The following is a 21555-nucleotide window of genomic DNA, read 5'->3' as shown; positions in this document are numbered from 1 at the left end:
CCTCATCTTTGCGCCAAATGTCACATAACTTTTTGTTGCAGGATAAAACCTGGACCAAAGCAGTGTTTTATTTATCACTGTAATTTTAATCCCATGCTCTCAGATTTGCTACATTGAAGCAGAAGCTGGGAAAGAATTTTAGACTGAACATGGAATTCTAGAAGAGTCTCTTGTGAAGCATAAAGCCTGAAAGGCCTGTTTGCTATCCTGTATATTTTAGGTTAATGTATACCTATTTACACTTGGGGATCAGTTCCATTTCTGTTCTTTACATGAGAGACCATGCATGTATATGTTTTTTAAGGAATGATCAGAACTAAAGACAATACTACAAATGTCAACTGCAGTATAGCCTCAGGAGGTTTGTCATTTGTCTTAACCTCCCACTTGCATTTCCAGCTGCCTTGTCACATTGTTTTGTCATTGAATTTGATGAGACAGTTATCCAGGGTCTCTTTCTCAGTTTGTCTGTCAATTCATTCACTGTCTCATTCACTTTCCACTGTTGTATCGATGTTCAGTTTCATCTGTCACCTGGTCTGGATATCAAAGTCATTCGGTAAGTCACTTAACACTACCCCAGTCTTTCTATTCTCCCCATTTTTATGCTATTAGCCAATCTGACAAGCTCACTGAAAAAGGAAGTGCTTTCAAAATGCAAAAGATTAATAGAAACTACATATTTTTAACAGATGTAAACGCATCCCTTTAATGTTTAATTATTGATGGCTTGCCTTTTGTAGGCTGCAGAAATTATTGTCATTTATGCAAAATGAATCTGCTGAAGCTTGATCGCAACTCACATAGAAGCATTTAATGTAGCTTTTGGTTTGGGATAAATAAAATTCAAGTATCCAATTGTGCGGGTAAATGCATTTTTACCTCCAATCTGTAAGAAATTCAAGAAACCTGTCACATGAACTTGATAAATGTATTTTTGTGGTAGAGTTCCTTTATTTTTCTATATCATAGGTTTTAATTTTGAGAAATGGAGCTTTGCTAGCTAAAGTTAGATTCTCCAAGGCTGTCTATCCATTTAGCCCATGGCTAATGAACATTCCTGTAATGTGCATTCTCTTAATATCTGTTAGTCTAATATGATTGAGAGAGGTACATTTTTGTTCAATTTCGAAAGTTGCCAAAAGTTTTGTTAAAATGTATTCACAGGGTGTGGGAGTTGCTGTCAAGGCCAATATTTTATTACCCATTGTATTTGCCCTACGAGTGGCCTTGAATCCTAATAGTCCACGTAGTGTCATGCACCCACATACTGTAATGAAGTTTCAGGATTTTAGCCTAGTGATGTTGGGGAATTGATGATAGGTGCTGTGTATCATGAGGAGAGCTGGGACGTGGTGGTATCTCCTTTCACATGCTACCTTCTAGGGCATGGCAATCATTGCCTTGGGATGGGCAATTGATGAAGAAAGTATATCTAAAGTTATTCCCGTTCCTTCTGAGAAAGATTGGAGACACCATGGTATTATTGAAATAAGTCCTATGTCATGGTCTTGATTCAGGACAGACATTGCTGAAAGGATTACTGAAAAATTGCATTTCTTATTTTTAGATGGGCAAAATGTGGATAACGCTCTTTTAGTTACCGTAATATCTGCAGTGTTATCCCATCCTTCAACCATCTCTTAATTAGGTGCACCTTTCATACCATAGACCTCAAACCCATCAAAACATTTTTCATTAATTGAAGGTTCACTACAAATCTTTGTCCTTCCCACTTTCAATCAATATTATGGATCTCAATGTTAATTGTTTCATAAAAGTCTGCACTTATTTTTCATAAAGTGGATTTTAATCCGATTAAGCATACTCCAAGCTTGTTAATAAAAATACTAAGTACATTTTCAGAAAAAAATGCATCCAAACTAAGTAGCGCAATAGAGTTATATGGCATTACGATGGCTGTACTCCCCACTATGTATGTGCCAACAGTGAACATTACTGGGCTAACATCACTACAACATCACCCCAACTTCACTAGGCTAAAATCCTATCATTACAGTATGGGGGTGCACGACACTACATGGACTGTAAGGATTCATGGCCGTTCACAGGGCAAATACAATGGGCAATAAAATGTTGGCCACAGTACACGTGACAATAAATTCAATTCATTTCAATTCAATTCAACCAACAAACATCAAAATGCACTGATCTTATTTACCTGCACGTGGTCCATAGCCTACTCTGCTGTGGCATTTTAAATGCTCATCCAGATGTTTCTGAATTTTTTTTCCCAGAGTACCCAGTGCCACCACACTCTCAGATAGCACATCCCAGATTTTTTAACCATCTGCTGGGTGAAAAGAAGATTTTCTCAGATTTCCTCTAAATCACCACCTTAAACTTTTGCTGTCTGGTCTTTGGCAGATGTGTCTATGTTGCAAGCTGTCCATATATTGGATTTTCCTTTCTTTGCCTGATCATGATTTTGCTACTGTTTGACCAAAGACAGTAATACAAATTCCTATTCAGAACAACAGCAGCACCACAAGCTTACTGTGGGTGAAAGGATACATTTTGGCCTGTTGAAAAAGGGTTCATTTATTGAAAAAAACATTTGAACAGAGCCTCAGACATCACCTCTATCTATAATTTAATATTTAAATCATGAATACTGATGAGTCACACAGCAAGCTATACAATAATAATTTGCATTTATAAAGCACTTTCGACACAGCAAATTTACCAAAGCACTATACAAGAGTGATTATTGAGTAAAATAGGATACCAACACCGTTGATGAGATACAGAGAAAAGGATTTACATCTTTGTTGGATAGATAATTTGAAGGAATGACTTAAAGGAGAAGTGACTGAGGTAGATATGTATAATGAAAGAATAGGGCTCAGGCAATCTGAAACGCTGCTAACAAAGAACAAAGAAAATTACAGCACAGGAACAGGCCCTTTGGCCCTCCAAGCCTGTGCCGATCCAGATCCTCTGTCTAAACATCGCCGCTCTTTTCGCATCAGAGAGTGGCGGGAGCTGGGCGGAAGTGAAGGCAGAGCGCAAAGCCGGTCAGGAACGTAAGTGATTGTTATTTGAGTGGGTGTGTTCTCCCTCCTCCTCTAACCTAAGTTAAAAGTCCACAGATTTGCCCCAAAAAGAGGGTGCAAGGAAGTTCCTGTGGATTGAAGAGTGAGGCTTTAGCTCAGGAGTCTTTGACAAGGAGATTGAGTGAAGTGATTACGCCACAGTTGAAGTTTTGCTGCTCTGCACCATCGAGATGTGACATTCATAGGAAACTCAGCCTTTCATTTTATTCCCCGTGCATGTAAATGAATAATGAAAGGGGTTCAGTAGTGCAACGTTGACAAATTGAAGTGCTATTGAATGATGGGCAGATAAGTGAAGTTAAGATAGAAGAACAGCCATGATTATATTGAATGGCATAACAGGCTTGAGATGCTGAATGGTACACTCATTCTCCTATGTTTTATTTTTTAACACACCATACTTTGCAAATATTTTTCCTTGCCTTAAGATTTCAATAAGCTTTCCGAAATGCAACTGTGACAACAAATCAGAAAATGTTACTTAGTGGTTTCTTTTAGCTACTGGACTTGCACCTCCAGAGGTTTGCTTTTCTTTGATGATCATTCTTACCTTTCATAGTCTGAATACTCAAAAATGTCTCTTCCTGTGCCAGTAGAAATCTGTTCAGTGCAGAAAGTGGTGTGTATTAATTTTGGCGATCTGAATTTATCAATGATGTTCTCTGCTCAAGACATGTTATCCTAATTTCGCTATTTTCTCTGTTATAGACTTAAGCATCATTCCAGTTCACAGAGATGTTCTGAATTGATTCATTGAGTTTCTCAAGACATTTTCAAACTGACTCAAATTCAAACATCACATCTCTTTTGTGTTTCAGCTGTAAATTACTAAGATTACCAGGATTTTGAAGAATAGACCAGTCAAATTTATATGCTTATTATAAATTCATATATTTATTTTATTCATATCCAAACCAAATTGCATAATCTGTAATCAAGACCATTTGTAATACAACATGCTTAACACGGAAGTCTGAAATTTAAAATATTTATAACCTGCTTAAATGCCATGATTTAGGACAACAGCTGGTAAAGCAAACTAGATAAAGCAAAATATGTTTTGGTCAGAAGCACAGAATTGTATGACAATAATGCAGTCATGTACTTCGGAGAGATGAAATGATCGACAGTATCACTGGTGGGCTCACAATTAAGCTTTTTAAAGGGAAGTTTTACAATTTTTGAGAATAGTATCCAAACGAGCTGCAAATTTGACAGGGTCAGCATGTGTGGAACAAGAAAAAGGCAAGGTGGATTATATGGAATTTGCTTATAAGGACAAACTAGACTAAACCAGTTTGTGGAGGAGGCTGAATTGAAATTGGAACTTAGAGAAACTGGAGTTTGTAAGAGAAAGAAGGATAGTGGCGGAGAGGGTTCGTGTATTTTGAACACTTCACAGCTTGAATTAGAAAGAAGGTTGGAACAGGAGACTGGGAATATTGGAGAAGCTTAGGGTTGTCCTTGTCATCCAAGATTACCTGGGAGTGAAGAGGTTTTAACTATGCAAGGACTGTACCGGAATTGTTAGAGGTGAAAAAAACCATATTACGTATTTGGTAACATATGTCAAGTCTTATCAGTGGCCAAGGATTTTGAATTACATAGTTCACTTTTATACTGGGGGAATGGTGCAGTACTTTCTGGCATTTTCTGAAGACCAAGGCACTGAATAGAGGGAGGGAGATTTCAAAGTTAATACAGGTAATGAATGAGCAGATGTGGAATTGTGAGTTAAGGTTAACATTGTAAAGAAATTGGGAATTTTATACAGGAAAACTGCACTAACTGTGAGGAAAAAGGAATCTGAAAAGCATAGTGATAATAGATTGCAAATAGCAGCATTATGCTTTCAGTTAGTTAAAGTTGAATATACAACATTTACTTGCATTGAAAATCACTGATTTTGTAATTTTAACATCCTGCACCATCTTTTTTTCACATATCCGTAATATCTTGTTCTTTTTCCTTCCAGTATGCATGATAACATTTCAAAAGCTGATAGGCTTCACTCTTGGAGCGTAGAATACTTTCTTATTTTGACTGTGTCAATATTAAGCTTAGGCTACATTATCATTTTCCATGTTCCACAGCTTGGAGCCCATGGCCTCTGAGTGAAATTGCTAATTATTTCCAAATTACAAGCAGTTCTGTGCTTTGGGACATATCACTAGGAAATACATTGCTTTAACTCATTTCACGTTAAACTCTTTGCAGCCAGAGTACATTTTTGTCCTGTTGGTCTGCACTGGATTTGTACCCGTTCAGTAGAGACAGTGGTGCTGGAAAACCACAGCAGGTCAGGCTGCATTCGAGGAGCAGAAGAATCGACGTTTCGGGCATCAGCCCTCCATCAGGCTTTTTCCCGAAACATCAATTCTCCTGTTCCTAAGATGCTGCCTGACCTGCTGTGCTTTTCCAGCACCACACTCCAGACTCTGATATCCAGCATCTGCAGATGCATCTAATTGATTTGTTCCCTTAGGGTTGAGAGGCTAGTATCATTATTGGATCACCAAATTTCTTTTATAATGCCCCAGTTTTCAAATGATGGCAAATAATCTTGGATCATTACTGTTGGTAATTCTCAATTAAAACGATAGCATGACAAAGCTGTCCTTTTAAATTATAACCTTTGCTCATCATGCAGTGTAATATACATTCAAATTAGACATAAGATGCTTTAAATCACTCATTATTGATTTTCCTCACATTATCAGGTTGTATCTTGTGATTTAAACATATTTAATGCCAGTAGGACCCTTTCATTTAATTGTAACAGTATGCTGAGCTTCCCACAAGCTACAAAGGTTTGCCTCATCAATATACATTCACTAATAGAAATTTTATTTTAAATAATGTATCTCTATTTATAAATGATTCTGTACAAACAGAGTTGGAGTGAGAAAGACGCTTCATTTGCAGAAAATTTGAACTCTCATTGTATAAGGAAGGATTTGCTTCGCATGTAAATAAGAAATGGGTTGCTAGGTAACCAAGCTGCTGGATTTTAAGGTGCAAGGTGGAGGCACCACTGACAGCAAATAAATGAGCTCCAGGACACTTCTTTTTCTCATTATTTCAAATTTCATAAATGTTTCAAGGAAGTAAAAACAGAAAAAAAAATTTTGCTTCCTTATTTTTAACATTTATGACTGATCAGCACTGTGAAAATTTCATTGAAAGGTCTAACCATTATTCTTACAATATATCATCATTCAATGTATATTTAGTTACCAATGTCTTAGTGGATGCCATCTATGGAATAACTTTGCAATTGGTATGGGTTACACAAAGAGCATCATACAGCCTAGAGTCTGAGGATAATAGAGGAACAGTCAGTTCAAACTACTCAGATATTGCATACAGGATAACACAGAGATTGGAGTGTAAAATATTTTAAATAAATTTTGTGAAGATTACACATAAATGTTGAAAAAATTCACAAGAAATGAAGTGTTTTGCTTCGCTCAATTCCCTCTGGTCAGTTCATTTGTGATTGGATCTGTGCATGGTGTAAACCAGTAATGCAGATAATGAAGGTAAGCATGCAGGTACAGCAGGTAGTGAAGAAAGCTAATAGCATGCTGGCTTTCATAATAAGAGGGATTGAGTATAGAAGCAAAGAGGTTCTTCTGCAGTTGTACAGGGCCCTGATGAGACCACTCCTGGAGTATTGTGTGCAGTTCTGGTCTCCAAATTTAGGGAAAGACATTCTGGCTATTGAGGGAGTGCAGCGTAGGTTCACAAGGTCAATTCCTGGAATGGCGGGATTACCTTACGCTGAAAGACTGGAGCGACTGGGCTTATATACCCTTGAGTTTAGAAGACTGAGAGGAGATATGATTGAGAGACATATAAGATTATTAAAGGATTGGACACTCTGGCGGCAGGAAACAGGATACTGATTAAGGATGATCAGCCATGATCATATTGAATGGTGGTGCAGGCTCGAAGGGCAGAATGGCCTACTCCTGCACCTATTGTCTATTGTCTAAACCTGTGGCCTATTTTCTAAAGATCTGTATCCCTCTGCTTCCTACCCTTTCATGTGTCCATCTAGATACATCTTAAATGACGCTATCATGCCTGCTGTACCACCTGTGCTGGCAACACGCTCCAGGCACCCACCACCTTCTGTGTAAAGAACTTTCCATGCATATCTCACTTAAACTGTTCCCCTCTCACCTTGAACTCGTGTCCCCTAGAAATTAAGTCCCCCCTTTGGGAAAAAAACTTCTTGCTATCCACCCTGTCTACACCTGTCATGAGTTTGTAGACCTCAGTCTGGTCCTCCCTCAAACTCTGTCTTTCTAATGAATATAATCCTAATCTACTCAACCTCTAATCATAGCTAGCACCCTTCATGCCAGGAAACATCCTGGTGAACCCTCTCCAAAGTATCCACATCCTTTTGGTAATGTGACGACCACAACTGTACGCAGTATTTCAAATGTGGCCGAAACAATGTCCTATACAACTGTAACATGATCTGCCAACTCCTGTACTCAATACCGTGTCCGATGAAGGAAAGCATGCCATATGCCTTCTTGACCACTCTATCGACCTGCGTTGCCACCTTCACGGTACATCGGACTAGATTACTCAGATCTCTCTGTACATCAATTTTCCCAGGGTTTTTTCATTTACTGTATAACTTGCTCTTGAATTGGATCTTCCAAAATGCATCATCTTGCACTTGCCTGGATTGAACTCCATCTGCCATTTCTCCTCTCAACTCTTCAATCTATATATTTATCTTGCTGTATTCCCTGACAGTCCCCTTCACTATCTGCTACAACACCAATCATCGTGTCATCTGCAAACTTGCTAATCAGACCACCTATACCTTCCTCCAGATCATTTATGTGTATCACAAACAACAGTGATCCCAGCATGGATTCCTGTGGAACCAATAGGAGTTTGATGAAAATCAGCAAATGCAAAAGGCCAGAATTGAAGGAAGATAGTTTTTTTTGTCAGTCATTTATATAAATGATTTGGATGAGAATATAGAAGGCATGGTTAGTAAGTTTGTGGATGACATCAAAATTGGTGGCACTGTAGACGGTGAAAGAAGGCTTTCTAAGATTACCAAGGGATCTTGATCCTGGGTCAAGGGTTGAAAAATGGCAAATGAAGTTCAATCTGGATAAATACAACAAACAAGGGTAGGGCTTATACAATTAATGGTAGGTCCTTGGGTAGTGTTGTAGAACAGAGGGATCCAGGAATTCGGGTTGAGAATTCCTTGAAGTTTGCCTCACATATAGACAGGGTGGTTAAAAAGGTGTTTGGCATACTTTCCTTCATTGCTTAGTCCTTTGAGCATCAAAGTTGGAAAGTCATGTTGAGATTGTAGAAGATATTGGTGAGGCCTCTTCTAGAATATTGTGTGCAATTCTGGTCATCCAGTTACAGGAAGGATATTATTAAGCTGGAGAAAGTTCAGAAGAGATTTACTCAGATGTTGCCAGATTTGAAAGGCTTAAGTTATAAAGATAGGCTGGGACTTTTTTCACTGGGGTGTAGGAGGTTAAGAGGCGACCTTACGGAAGTTTATCAAACAATGAGGAAGTTAGATAGAGTTAATGGTAGTTGGCTTTTCTCTAGGATAGGGGATTTCAAGACTAGGACACGTTTTTAAGGTGACAGGAGAGTAATTTGAAACAGATATGAAGGGCAAATGTGGGTGGTTTGCATGTGGAATGAATCTCCTGAGGAAGTGGTGGATGTGGATACGATTATGTTTAAAAGACATTTGGATAAGTACATGAATAGGAAAGCTTTGGAGGGATATGGGCCCGGAGCAGGCAGGTGGGACTAGTTAGTGTGGGATTATGTTTGGCATGGACTGGTTGGACCGAATGGTCTGTTTCCATGCTGTATGACTCGATGACTCTACTGGAGGGCTGTAGAGCTGGGAGAGGTTACAGATAGGAGGAGAGGTGAAGAGATTGAGGGATGAGGATTTTAAAGTGAACCCTTGCCAAATTGGGAGCCACTGCTATGACCACCATGCATTATGCTGATATTCAAGTAACTTAGTCCGCATTCGTAATATAAACATTAAAACAGTGACCATATTGAATGAGTTGAAATCTTTTGTTATAGTAGGGACCTGGCACTGGAATATTAGGCTTCAATACAAATGATGCCTGTCATGGGAGCTTTCATTGTCATCTTATGGCGACATATCATTATAGACTTTGAAAAGATGACCAGAAATCTGGCATCTTTGTTCTGTGGCATTCAACGTGAAAAAGTGATAGTTTAAGTACAAGAAGAAATAACAAATGTGTATGTACGTAGTACCTTTCATGACTTCAGAACGTCATTAAGTGCTTTACAATCAATGAAGCACTTTTGAAGCGTAGTCACTGTAGTAATGGAGGAGACCTGCATTGTTGTAATGCTATTACTTGTAGGAGGGACTTAGGAAGGACAAATGGCTTAGAGTAATCACTGTCCTGTTCTTTTGTCTTCAGGAACTTTCTGGCTGCTATATATCTGGCAAGGGAAGTGTCTTCTCTATTTTTAGAGAAGAACTGAAACGGAATACAACCTACACGTGCAGTCTGAGAGTCAGTAAACCTGGCCGGGAACCCCAATCAGTCAAACAATATGTAAGTAAAAGTGCTATAGAAAGCCATATTTGTCGTTGCAAAGTGTTTTCTCGCAATGTTATGCAGTTGATTAATTTTGTTACTTCACTGATTAAGTTGTCATACGCTCTAATTAATTTGCTCATTCAGTAATGATCACCAAAACAGATTGGCTTGATAAAAAAAGATTGATTTATTCACAAGTGCTTTGCCTTTTTATCTGCTCGCATTTCATCTTGAGATGTTTCTCTTGCCATTGTTTGTCAGTGGTGAGTTGCTGTTGTCTTTTCACTCTCAGGGGTGGAATGGGGAGATAGGGCCCAAGACTCCCTCAGATGTAACAAGTCTTGGACCTATGCTGTTGACATTATTCTGAACAACGCATTTACTATCTAGCCAACTGAGCTAACCAAATAATCTTAGCAATAACCCTGATAGAAATTTAGGAAAAAGGAGAACCTGAATTTATGTAATGCTTTTCGCAACCTCAGAACATCTGAAACTACTTTTGAAGTGTGGTTACTGTTGTAATGTATGAAAAGTGGTGGGTATTTAGTGCAGGTCCACATCCTCCAAATAGCAGTATGATAAAGACCAGATAATCTGCTACAATATTAGTTGAAAGGCCAGTGTTGGCAGCACTGACTAAACTATTAGTATGCCTCAATAATAATTAACTTTCCAAACTATTGTTTGGAAAGTTAAAAAAAATACAATTTGCCAGGATTGTGAGAAGAAATCACTGAAGGAGGTGCAAAGGAGATTTAGACAGGATGTTTCCAGGGCTGCAGAGATTAGCAGTGAAGATAGATGGGGTTTGTTTTCCTTGGAGCGGAGGAGAGTGAGAGAGGCCTTGGTTGAAATGTGTAAAATGATGAGGGGAGTGGATAGGGTAAACAGGAAGGAACCTTTCCTCTGGTGATAGAATCATTGACCGAAGGGCACAGATTTAAGGTTAGGCACAGGAGGTTTTGAGGGGATATGAGGAGAAATGTTTTCATCTAGGGATTGATGTGAATTTGGAACTTACTTATCTGTAGGGGTGATAGAGGCAGAAACCCTCATAATGTTTAAGAAGTATGTTGATGTGTGAGCATAGCATACAAGGCTATGAGCCCAGTGCTGGATTAGAATAGTTAGATGTTTGGTTTTGACTGGCACAGACTTGATGGGCTGGAGGGCTTTTCTGTGCTGTTTGACTCTATGATTGTATGACTAATTCCCAGTTGTCTTGAAAACAATGCTAGGAGTCTTTTGCAACCATATGAGAGGACAGATGTCAGCACTCCAGTGCAGTAGGCTCTGAGTATTGCCCTGAAGTGTCAGCCCTGGATTATGTGTTAAAATCTCTGGAATTAGAACTCAAACACTGCCTCCTACCTGAGAGAGAAGGATATTCTTATTTTATAGATGTCTTATGATGCAGTAGTAGTATCCATGCTAATGGGTTAGAAGGTCTAGAAAATATGCTATAGCATGTGGCTGACACTTGCATATCTGCTGGTACTTAAATATGTAGCAACATTGATTGCAACAGGACCAAAGATGGCCATTTGGCCCATTAAACATAAAGTTGTCATAGTTCCAGACTGGTGGTGTAACATAAGGGTCACTGCGCCTCAGGTGGGGAGGGAGAGGTTGAGAAGGAGAGTCCTTCATTGTAACCTCCACTGGTGTGGGAATTGAACTCACATTGTTGGTGTCATTCTGAATTACAAAACAGCCATCTAGCCAACTGAGCAAACTGATCTCTCATTTTTCTTTGTCAAAGCCATTCATTTTCATCAATTCTATTTAAATTTCTCTTAAGCAAAGTGAACAACTATAACTTATCTACACGATTAACTGCTTTTTAAAAATTCATCCTGACAGATTTCGGTGAAGGGAGGCAGCTCACCACTGGTGTCACTGGAGTGTGTCTCCTGTAAAGCGCAGGAGGTCTATGGAGTGAGCAAAAGCTCTTATATTTCCTTATCTGGAAGTTGCAGCAACTGTGAAAGCAGTCCTCAATATGTGGTAAGAGCAAACCTGTGTGCTGCTTCTAACTTAGTACAGAAATATACTGGGGTGTAGTTAACAATCACTTTGTGCTTTCAGTGAATTACCTATTTCACAGTGAATCGATTATTTTAGTTGGTCAAGTTAGATGCAGGGAAATAGAATACATTCTAGCCCTCAAGTCCACCTCAATCAATCTTGCTTGTTCCATTTCCTAAATGTCTAATAGAGAACATCAACTGTTGTCGTTTTTGGCTGAATTTTGTCCATTTGGAAGCAATTCACGAGGTAGGAAGCAGTAGGATGCTTTCAGGCAGAACTTTATCTATTGAAGAGTCCAGAGATATATCCACCCAGCATTGGTAATATGAGCGTGATGGCTGAGGTGAAAGTTCATTACATTTGCACCTGTACCATCCAGGTCTTCACAAACGGATTCCAATTTGGAAGAGTTTATTGCAGCTGCTTAAAATGGTAGATTTGTTTTAAAGGAAAGCATGTTCAAGGAAGAATACAAGATCATTGGAATGAGTTGGGTCAGTCCAGCTTCACACAGGCCGAAAATACCAAATGGTTCAATGCTAATGACTTCTATTGAGGCCACCATGGTCCCAATTCTGCACTTAAAAGGAATTTCATGTGACAGTTCCCTCCAGCAACATAATCACCGGAAGCTGCTAACAACAGTTGCCTACCAAACAAGCACATCAAGAAAATCTCAAATACTGGTAAAGGCATAAAACAAAGTAAGGTTAGAAAGATCATCCATCTCTGAATCTGGCCATGCATTGGACTCCTAGATACAATTTTTCAGAAGCTGTCCAATCCTTACCACTTACTTCACCCACTTATTATTGCAAATGGTAATTGAATCATTTGTTATCACTGTTAGAATTTCAGCATCCCCAGGCAAATCACCATTCAGAAGTGTCTTTCACTTGATCTTTAATCTGACTGTTTCCTTATCCTAACAGTGGAAAGTAGAAAACTCCAAGAAGCAGTTGCTCACCCTAGACAATGCCACCACTTCTACTGGGAGCACTGGAATGAACCTAGTCATGAGACACGGGGTTCTGGAGGATGGAGATGGGTACACATTTAGCCTGAATGTCACTGATCCTTTGATGGAAAACGTGGGGTTTGCATCTATATATATCCCACCGATTCACCTTCCTTCTGGAGGTGACTGTGTGATTTTTCCAACAGAAAACATCTGTGCTTTGACTACCAGCGTCACCTTCACGTGTACAGGTAAGTCCCAGGCTGAGCAAATTTAAGAGGTATTTAATTTCTTTATCAGGACTTGGGTAGCAATGTTCCCAGTCATTCTCAATTGCCTTGGTTACTTCTATAACAGTTCAAAGGTGTTTCATATTTTTCAGTGACATCTCAAAGTACTTCATGTAAGTGTCTCTTGTGATGCGCAGTGAGCTTTACAAAGCAAGGTTCCATGAATGGCAAATGGACAAAGGATTAGTTAATCACAACCTCTTCTTTTTGCCGTAGGCCAGAGCCTTGGCTTAATGTCCACGAATGCTGCACTTCCTTGGTACTATTCTCAGCTTATGGATTCAATACAATTAATGGTAAAGCCCTGGATAAGAGACCTTGGGTTTCAGGTCATAAACCTTGAGATTTGCATCGGAGGTAGACAGGGTGGTTAAGAAAGCATTGAGCATGCTTGCCTTGATTGCTCAGACCTTTGAGTATAGAAGTTGGGACAGACCTTTGAGTGTAGAAGTTGAAGTTATACAGAACGTTGGTGAGGCCTCTTCTGGAGTACTGTGCAGTTATAGAAGGATAGTAAACTGGAGAAGGTTCAGGAAAGATTTACCAGGACATTAACTGGAGTAGAAGGTTTGAGTTCTAAAAATAGGCTGGAACTTATTTCACTGGAGCGTGGGAGATTGATGGGTGACCTTGTAGAGATTTATAAAATCATCAGGGGCATAGATAAGGTGAACAATGAGGTGAGGGATTTAAAAACAAAGGAGCATATTTTTAAGGTGAGAGCAGAAAGATTTAAAAAGGACACGAGGGGCAACCACTCTACACAGAGTGATTACTGTGTGGAATGAACTGCCAGAAGATGTGGTGGATTCAGGTACAGTTAACGTTTAAAATATTTTGGATAAGTACATGAGTAGATAAGGTTTGGAGGGATATGGGCTAAATGCAGGCAGATGGGACGAGTTTCGGTGGGTACCTAGTCAGTGTGGACTAGTTGGGTCGAAGGTTCCAGTTCGTGTTGTGTAACCCATAATCTTCTTTGGACCAAGGGAGTTAGTGTCATGCAAGTAAGCCCAGAGAGTGGATAAGATAAAAGTTGATGCCTCCAGAAAGGGTCTGATAACATTTCTCGAGAACCCTGATATTTCAAGGGCCATTGTAGCAGCATAGACTGGAATTTCACATTGTAACCGTGTGGAATTCCCAGTGCAGCAGACCCCAGAGGAATTCTGTAGGAAATTGAAACTTCTGTAAGGGCAGTTCCCCTCTGTCTGAAACCCTCTGACAAAGACCCTTACATCTGGAAACTTTGGAAGGTCTTGGCTCATTAATATTAATAGTAATTCAGGAGATGAAAAATATTTTAAAAACCATTCTAACTGTAGGTTAAACTGTAAACTGACCCACTGACCCCTTCAATTACACCTACCCTGACACCTCTACCCCTCCCAAAAATCCAACCTTGCTGGTGTACCCTCACTCCTCTCCATCACGACCCAACAAACCCTCCTAACTTCCGGACCTGTCATCCATCATACCTGATAATGGTTTGGTTCTGTCAGAGTAGAATCTTATGAATCTCTAGATCCAACTTCTTACTGTCTAAGTTGGTGGGCAAGTTGAAAAATCTCCCACTATTTTACAATCGAATTGGTCTCAATAGTACAGACTCGTGCCTGTCTACAACACAAAGATTGAGTTTCGGATATTAAGGCATACATCTAATATTAAGCGACTCATCAGTCTTTTTCTTTGAGCTGATTTTTATCCATGTTTACAAACCAGCCCCAACTTGAGATTTACACAGGTTTTAAAAATGACTTTCGGTGATCTAGCTTTATGTTTTGTAGGTTGGGAGACTACTGGGATTCCTCTCGTGTATAGCTTCATCCTTACTCGCTGTGGTGTTGGAGGAACTCACTGTGATGAGTTCTATGTGTATAAAGGCAGCAGATCTGAGTACAGTGCTGTCCTCCCCCCTGGCTTTAGCTCCAATCAATTCATTGCTTACATTGCTGTCACTGTTCAGAACCAGCAGGGAGCCTCTGTAATAGCTCTGAACCGGTAAGTAGGTGGTAGTAACTATATTTTCATTGGACTTAATTGTTTTTGAATAAGAGTGTGTCATAATTATTTGCAATGAATGATGTTGAATTGAAGAAGTATGTTATCCAAAAATCCCAAGAGCTTCAATACAATATAATGTACAATATGTAATAAAATTATGAATTTTGTATCATAAAAATGAGAGAGCATTTCTATTTAAACTACTTTCTTTACTCTTAGTTTGCATTAGTTTCAAATTTAAATTTAAGGCTAAACCTCAGTGACGTTCCAAGTTAAAGTTTATTTTGTAATCATCATACTGAATCAAGTTGTCACTGGAGTTTTGATTAGTTGATGTCTCTTGTCTTGAGGTTTTGTTAATACTTTTCGAATAGTGAGAGAGATTAACATAGGGGTCCCATTGCCAGGAAAAGCTGTGGGAGGTAGGGAGCTGAACTTAAAATATAGCTGAGTGTTGCTTTGGAAAAACAGTAGGATAGCATTGGGGCAAATTAGATCAATGAGCAGAAGAGTATTTTTCACCCATACAATGTTATAATCAGATTACATCCTACTAATTTATGGACAAACAGAAATTACTGTGAAAGCTCAGTTCTGAGGAAGGGTCACTTGACCCGAAACGTTAACTTTGATTTCTCTCCATAGATGCTGCCAGACCTGCCGAGCTTTTCCAGCAATTTCTAGTTTTGTTTCTCAATTACAGCATCCGCAGCTCTTTTGGTTTAGATTCTAATTTGGAGGATTTGAGCCTGGCATTAATATCTTCAAATTTAGGGCTCTGTTCTGCCATTCAAGAGTAAGTAGTTGGAAAGAGTGGACAATGGAGCTGACTGAGCATGATTGTTGATAGTATTTCCATTAAGCTTTTTCTGCTTCCAAGTTTGAATGACGAGGTATTTAATCCACTGTTGCCATTGGTTTCTGCAGGTCCGTGGTTATTAATATAACAAATACTCCTGAAGGGTTCCAAAGTTTCACTGATTGGATGAAGCTTGAGACTGAGACTAAACTGCAGGAGCTGTTGAAACAAGGTGACCCACAGCCTACTGTGGAGTATGCCCTTGCCCTGGTCACAGTGCTCAATGAGGTAGGGTACTGCTCACTAATTTCTTCCACTATCTTATTACTGCCTTTGATGGCCTTGCCTTCAGCTACCTAGCCCCTTAATTTGCAAATACCTAAATCTCTTCTCTTAAAACCAACCTCTTTGGGTCACTGTTCCTGATGCTGCCATCTCTGGAGGTTTTTGACTATTCTCCTCTGTGGTGCCTTAGGGCATTCACAACCTTAACAGGGCAAGATATATACAAGCTTGTATTGCTAAATTAAGTGAGAAGTATTAATAGCATATGCAATGTCTGAGGCTTTTGCACCATCTCATAAAGAGCATGAAACTTAATAAATGACACAGCAATGTTTATCAAATATATTTCTGGTAATTTCCAGAATTGAGACATGTATCAGAAGAGGTATCAGCTGCCCTCTTCCTACACTAGGCATTCACATGGGCTTGACAAGTAAGGTCACGAGTTAATATGATATTATGTGCCATTTTTATTATGAGACCTGTGCTGCCTTCTTCAAAGCGAGCTAATAGCCATCAGTCAGGTTCCAGAACACAACGCAAGAGAGTGTCCCAAATCTATTTGCCACCAGCCTCACAACCATTTCCTAATCTCATACAAGAGGAAGTCCTTCCTGCTAGTAACTTGAGTGGGAAACCACGTGGATCTTATATATTTACTTTAAGTTATTAATGGGAAGAATTCACTCCCATCATATCAAATCAGAATAATTTGTAAAAACCTTTGCCAAAATTATTTTGATACAAGTTTTAGTTATATGACACCTTTAACAGATTCCCCCAAGAAACTTCGTAGAAGTGTTATGTGACGTGCTTTGACACCAAACCACATAAGGAGGTATTAAGACAGATGACTAAAAGCTTGGTCAGAGAGGTGGGTTTCAGGATGTGACCCAGAGAGTGAAAGTTTGAGCTGTGGGGCATAAAGGATTAGGGAAGGAATTTGAGATTTGTGCCTGGTTTAAGGTGCATCAGCCAGACTTCCTTAAGGGTAATTAAGTATGGCAATAAAATTCTGGTGGCACTTACATTCGAAACATAAATGAACTAAAAGAAGGCTGAAATCATAGCTTGTAGAATGTACTTTAATCTGGGCTGAACTTGTAACAAACAAGTAGAAAAATGAGCAAAAATTACAAAGGTTTGAGCAATTTACAGCACTATAACAGGAAGTTTAGTCTAAAAGATCATTGAACACGAGGTGTGAAGATGGCATGAGGTCTGTTACACTTGAGCCAGACATCAGTCTACAATAAGAAGTGTTATTACCTCATCTGATCATTATTAAATTATGTCAATTTCATGTTTTAAATATGTCCCCTGCAGTATGAGAGAAGCAAAGTCTTTGAAAAGGTGTGGACAAATGACACAATTAGCAGGATTAACATCCGCAGTAACATCACGTTGGCCCTTACTTCCCTCGAGGTCAGCACTGTGGATGACATCCAGCAGATTTCTGCAGCGTTGGCACAGTGTACGGTAAGAACCTGCTCATTTTCTATCTCAAGAATAAAAAATGGTGCCTTTAGGAACCTCATCAAACAGGAGCTATCACTTGGAAATTCATTCAGAGTGTGCAATTAAGTGGTTTAAGTTTAAAACGACATGATTTTGGCAAAAGAACCACAGGGTAGGGGAGTTTATTTAGACATGGCATATATCTACCATCTGCACTGCCTGAGAAGGTGGTAAAAGCAAATTTGTTAATAATTTTTGAATATCATAGGACCATACAGCAGGGAAGGAAACCATTTGGCTCTTTGAGCCTGGTCAAGATGACATACGGCTTGGAGAGGAACTTGCAGGTGGGGTTATGCCTATGTATCTGCTGTGCTTGTGCTTCTGAATAGGAAAGGATGCAGGTTTGGAAGGTGGTGTTGAAGGAGCTGTGGTGAGTGCCTGCAGTGCATTTTGTGAAAAGTACACACTGATGCCATCATGCATCGGAGCGAAGGGAGTGAATATTCAAGATGATTGTATGAGTGTTAATCAAGCAGAACTCCTGTGTCCAGAATGTTATTGAGCCTCTTGAGTGTTGTTGGATCTGCAACCATGCAGACACGTGAAGAGTATTCTGTCAACTTCCTAAATTGTACCTTGTGGATAATGGACATACATCAGGAGACATGAGGGGAGTTGCTCATCACAAAATTTCCAGCCTCTGCCCTCTTCTTGTAGCTACAGTATTACTATGGCCAGTCCACTTCATTTTCTTGGTAAAAACAAGGACTGCAGATGCTGGAAACCAGAGTCTAGATTAGAGTGGTGCTGGAAAAGCACAGCGTGTCAGGCAGCATCTGAGGAGCAGGAAAATCGACGTTTCGGGCAAAAAGAATCGACGTTTCTGGAATAGAGCTCAACCCACATGGACTCCTGACCATCTTTAAACCAGCAGAGTTCGGACCCGAACAGGACAAACAGTACAGACTACAGATTCAAAAACACCAGCAACGGTTCTCCTTCAAGATCCTTCGCTCTCACTTCAAGTTCTTGTTATTGGCAATCCCAAGGATGTTGATAGTGAGGGATACAATGATGGTAGTGCCATTTGAACATAAAGGGGTGAATGGTTAGATTCTCGCTCTTTGAAATGTTAATTACCCAGTACTTGGGTGGTATGAGTGTTACTTGCCTCTTATCAGCCAAATCCAGATGTTGCCCTAATCTTGCTGTACATGGACATGGACTGCTTCATTATTTGAGGAATTGGAAAATTTTTCAGTTTAGTAATTCATTGCTTGAATAATTTAGTAGATTGGTCTTGGCTGAATTAACCTTTGAGGGCCAGCAAACCTTTCTAGTGCCTTTCCTAAGATTAGTTGCAACATGTTACTGAGATGAAAGGATTCTGGAAGATCTAAGGAAGAGCTTGACTCATCCTTTAATCACTTTTCTTTTGTTCTTTCTGCCAGGTCATCAGCAAAGAATTAATTTGTAGCAAATGTCAGAACCAGACATTGTTTGCCCTGGACAATATGATAGCAGTTCTCCAAAAGGAAACTGGACAGGGTAAAATGACACCCACGTCCATTGGGGATAATATCCTTGTCACTGTGGGTAAGTTCAAAATTCTGGTAAATGGAGACACAAGTATAGTTATAAAGTAATTGTGGGTGTAAACCAGTGTTGTCCAATACAGTTGCCACTCAACACACACATAGCAAATTGATGCTCTTCATCAAGGTGAGAGATTTCAATAAGGTTGACATTTGGATTCTGTAGAGGCATATTCTACCAAGGATGTGGTTCCAACTTGTCTGACCAAAGTAAATAACGTCCCACAGGAGGAACAATCCCTTACATTAAAGAAAACCTGGAGCCTGACTTAATTATGCTATGAAGCAGTAAGGCCTTTGTTAAAGAAGTGAAACATGTTGACATACTTTAATTGCTACATTACAACTAAACGCTATATACTGATTGGATGCTGCTACTAATACTATTTTTTGACAGAACTGCTGTCACAATGCAGTACACTACTGTCCACCTTTATTCTTGCCCCTCTATCCCACATCATCCTTGGGAGATTGCGACAAAACTTGCCCATTCTTTGTGTGTGTTTTGTATCTTGTGGGCGGCACGGTGGCACAGTGGTTAGCACTGCTGCCTCACAGCGCCAGAGACCCGGGTTCAATTCCCGCCTCAGGCGACTGACTGTGTGGAGTTTGCACATTCTCCCCGTGTCTGCATGGGTTTCCTCCGGGTGCTCCGGTTTCCTCCCACAGTCCAAAGATGTGCAGGTCAGGTGAATTGGCCATGCTAAATTGCCCGTAGTGTTAGGTAAGGGGTAGATGTAGGGGTATGGGCGGGTTGCGCTTCGGCGGGTCGGTGTGGACTTGTTGGGCCGAAGGGCCTGTTTCCACACTGTAAGTAATCTAATCTAATCTAGTGAACATTGAGATCCGATTGGACTGCATTGGTCTGTCTCAAAAATTAAAAAAAGGTCTCAGCTTTGCGCAAAGATGTAAAACAAGTCGGCAACTTAGTATCTTCACTTTATGGAATCACATTTTCTCTAATGTCAACAATGTGCTGGAGGGGAATCATTCTCTCATCCATTTTCCTTGCAGCAGACAATGCTACTGAATGAAGGTCTTTCGCATTGCAATTTGTTTGTTCTATAGGAGGTCTGATCGATATGACTAATCAGTTGGTTCCAGTGATGAATAAGGTCACCAGGCCATCTATGTACAAACCCGAATTGGTGGCGACAAAGGCCTATGATCTTTCCATGAAATTGATGCAGATACTGATGGGTACACGGGTCCTGAATGAAGAACCTTTGAGTGTGTCGGGTGCAAGGATGTGGGCACAGGGCAAGAGGGCTGACCCTGGCCATCTGCTGTGCTTTGCCAACAAGTCAGGCTGCCAGTTCTCCATCCCGCCATCCTTCAACAGCATCTTTTCCAACCTCAGTGATGTAACACAGGTCATGTTCCTTGTGGACTCCAATCCCTTTCCTTATGGCTACATAAAGAATTACACCATTTCCAGCAAAGTGGCTTCCATCGAGTTCAAGACTGACAATGGGTCGCAGATCCCCATTGAAAGCCTGGGTTCAGAGAAGGCCATTACTGTTAGCGTGTCGACCAACTCTGCCATCAGAAATGTCACTGTTAATACAACTGTTATTGCCGCGAGGAGATCAATGACTGTGAATGTCACCTCCGGAAATTTGAATGAAAAGGCTGGGCTCCACATTCAAGTCACATATACAGTTTTAAACGGTATGTATAAGAAAATTGAGATAATTCTAAAGAGGACAAGAGGATATATAAACAGTCGGAATAGGAATAGGGGTCACCTTAAATCTGCTCTGGCATTCAGTAAAATCCTGGCTGATCTGGTTATTCCACCTTCTCATCGACCCAGATGTTCTTTCAGCTCACGCTCCCACTTTCTCATCAAGAACTTACCTCTGCTTTTAAAAATATTCAAAGACTTTGCTTACACAGTTTTCTGAGGAAATGAGTCCCATAGATTGATGAGCCCCTCCCCCGTAAGAAAGGAAAAGGATCCTTCCTCTCGCCTTGGAGGTTCCTCACCAGTCCTGAGCAGATGTCCCAAACCATGGCAAAACAACTGTTTGAACTCTCCGGTTTGAGAGAAGTCATATTGGATTCAAATTGCACTCTATTTCTCTCTCTACAGATGCTGCCAGACCTGCAGAGTTTCAACTGCCAGACCTGCAGAGTTTCAACAGCATTTTCAGTTTTTACTGCAGGGAAATGTGTCACCCCTCTCACTGTACAGTCCCCTACACCCACTACATTCTTTTTTGCTTCCCCTAGAGTCATAGAGATGTACAGCATGGAAACAGACCCTTCAGTCCAACCCATCCATGCCGACCAGATATCCCAACCCAATCTAGTCCCACCTGCCAGCACCCGGCCCATATCCCTCCAAACCCTTCCTATTCATATACCCATCCAAATGCCTCTTAAATGTTGAAATTGTACCAGCCTCCACCACTTCCTCTGGCAGCTCATTCCAT

At 40.1% G+C, this 21555-nt stretch overlaps 1 protein-coding gene across 2 annotated transcripts in view; it reads left to right on the top strand.

Annotated features, from left to right (window-relative positions):
* pkd1a (polycystic kidney disease 1a) overlaps positions 1 to 21555 on the top strand; it is a 204496-nt gene that overhangs the window by 102927 nt on the left and 80014 nt on the right. For both annotated transcript variants that reach the window (XM_043711199.1, XM_043711198.1), the window contains 8 exons: positions 9566 to 9703; positions 11555 to 11698; positions 12655 to 12931; positions 14761 to 14974; positions 15905 to 16064; positions 17388 to 17540; positions 18974 to 19118; positions 20186 to 20788. In XM_043711199.1, the coding sequence (XP_043567134.1) occupies positions 9566 to 9703; positions 11555 to 11698; positions 12655 to 12931; positions 14761 to 14974; positions 15905 to 16064; positions 17388 to 17540; positions 18974 to 19118; positions 20186 to 20788 (1834 nt within the window). The remainder of the gene's footprint in view (positions 1 to 9565; positions 9704 to 11554; positions 11699 to 12654; positions 12932 to 14760; positions 14975 to 15904; positions 16065 to 17387; positions 17541 to 18973; positions 19119 to 20185; positions 20789 to 21555) is intronic.

This window comes from Chiloscyllium plagiosum, chromosome 21, assembly GCF_004010195.1.
Source record: "Chiloscyllium plagiosum isolate BGI_BamShark_2017 chromosome 21, ASM401019v2, whole genome shotgun sequence".
Lineage (NCBI taxonomy): Eukaryota > Metazoa > Chordata > Chondrichthyes > Orectolobiformes > Hemiscylliidae > Chiloscyllium > Chiloscyllium plagiosum.
Note: the sequence above shows the minus strand (reverse complement) of the source record. Positions and strands in the feature narration are given on the sequence as shown.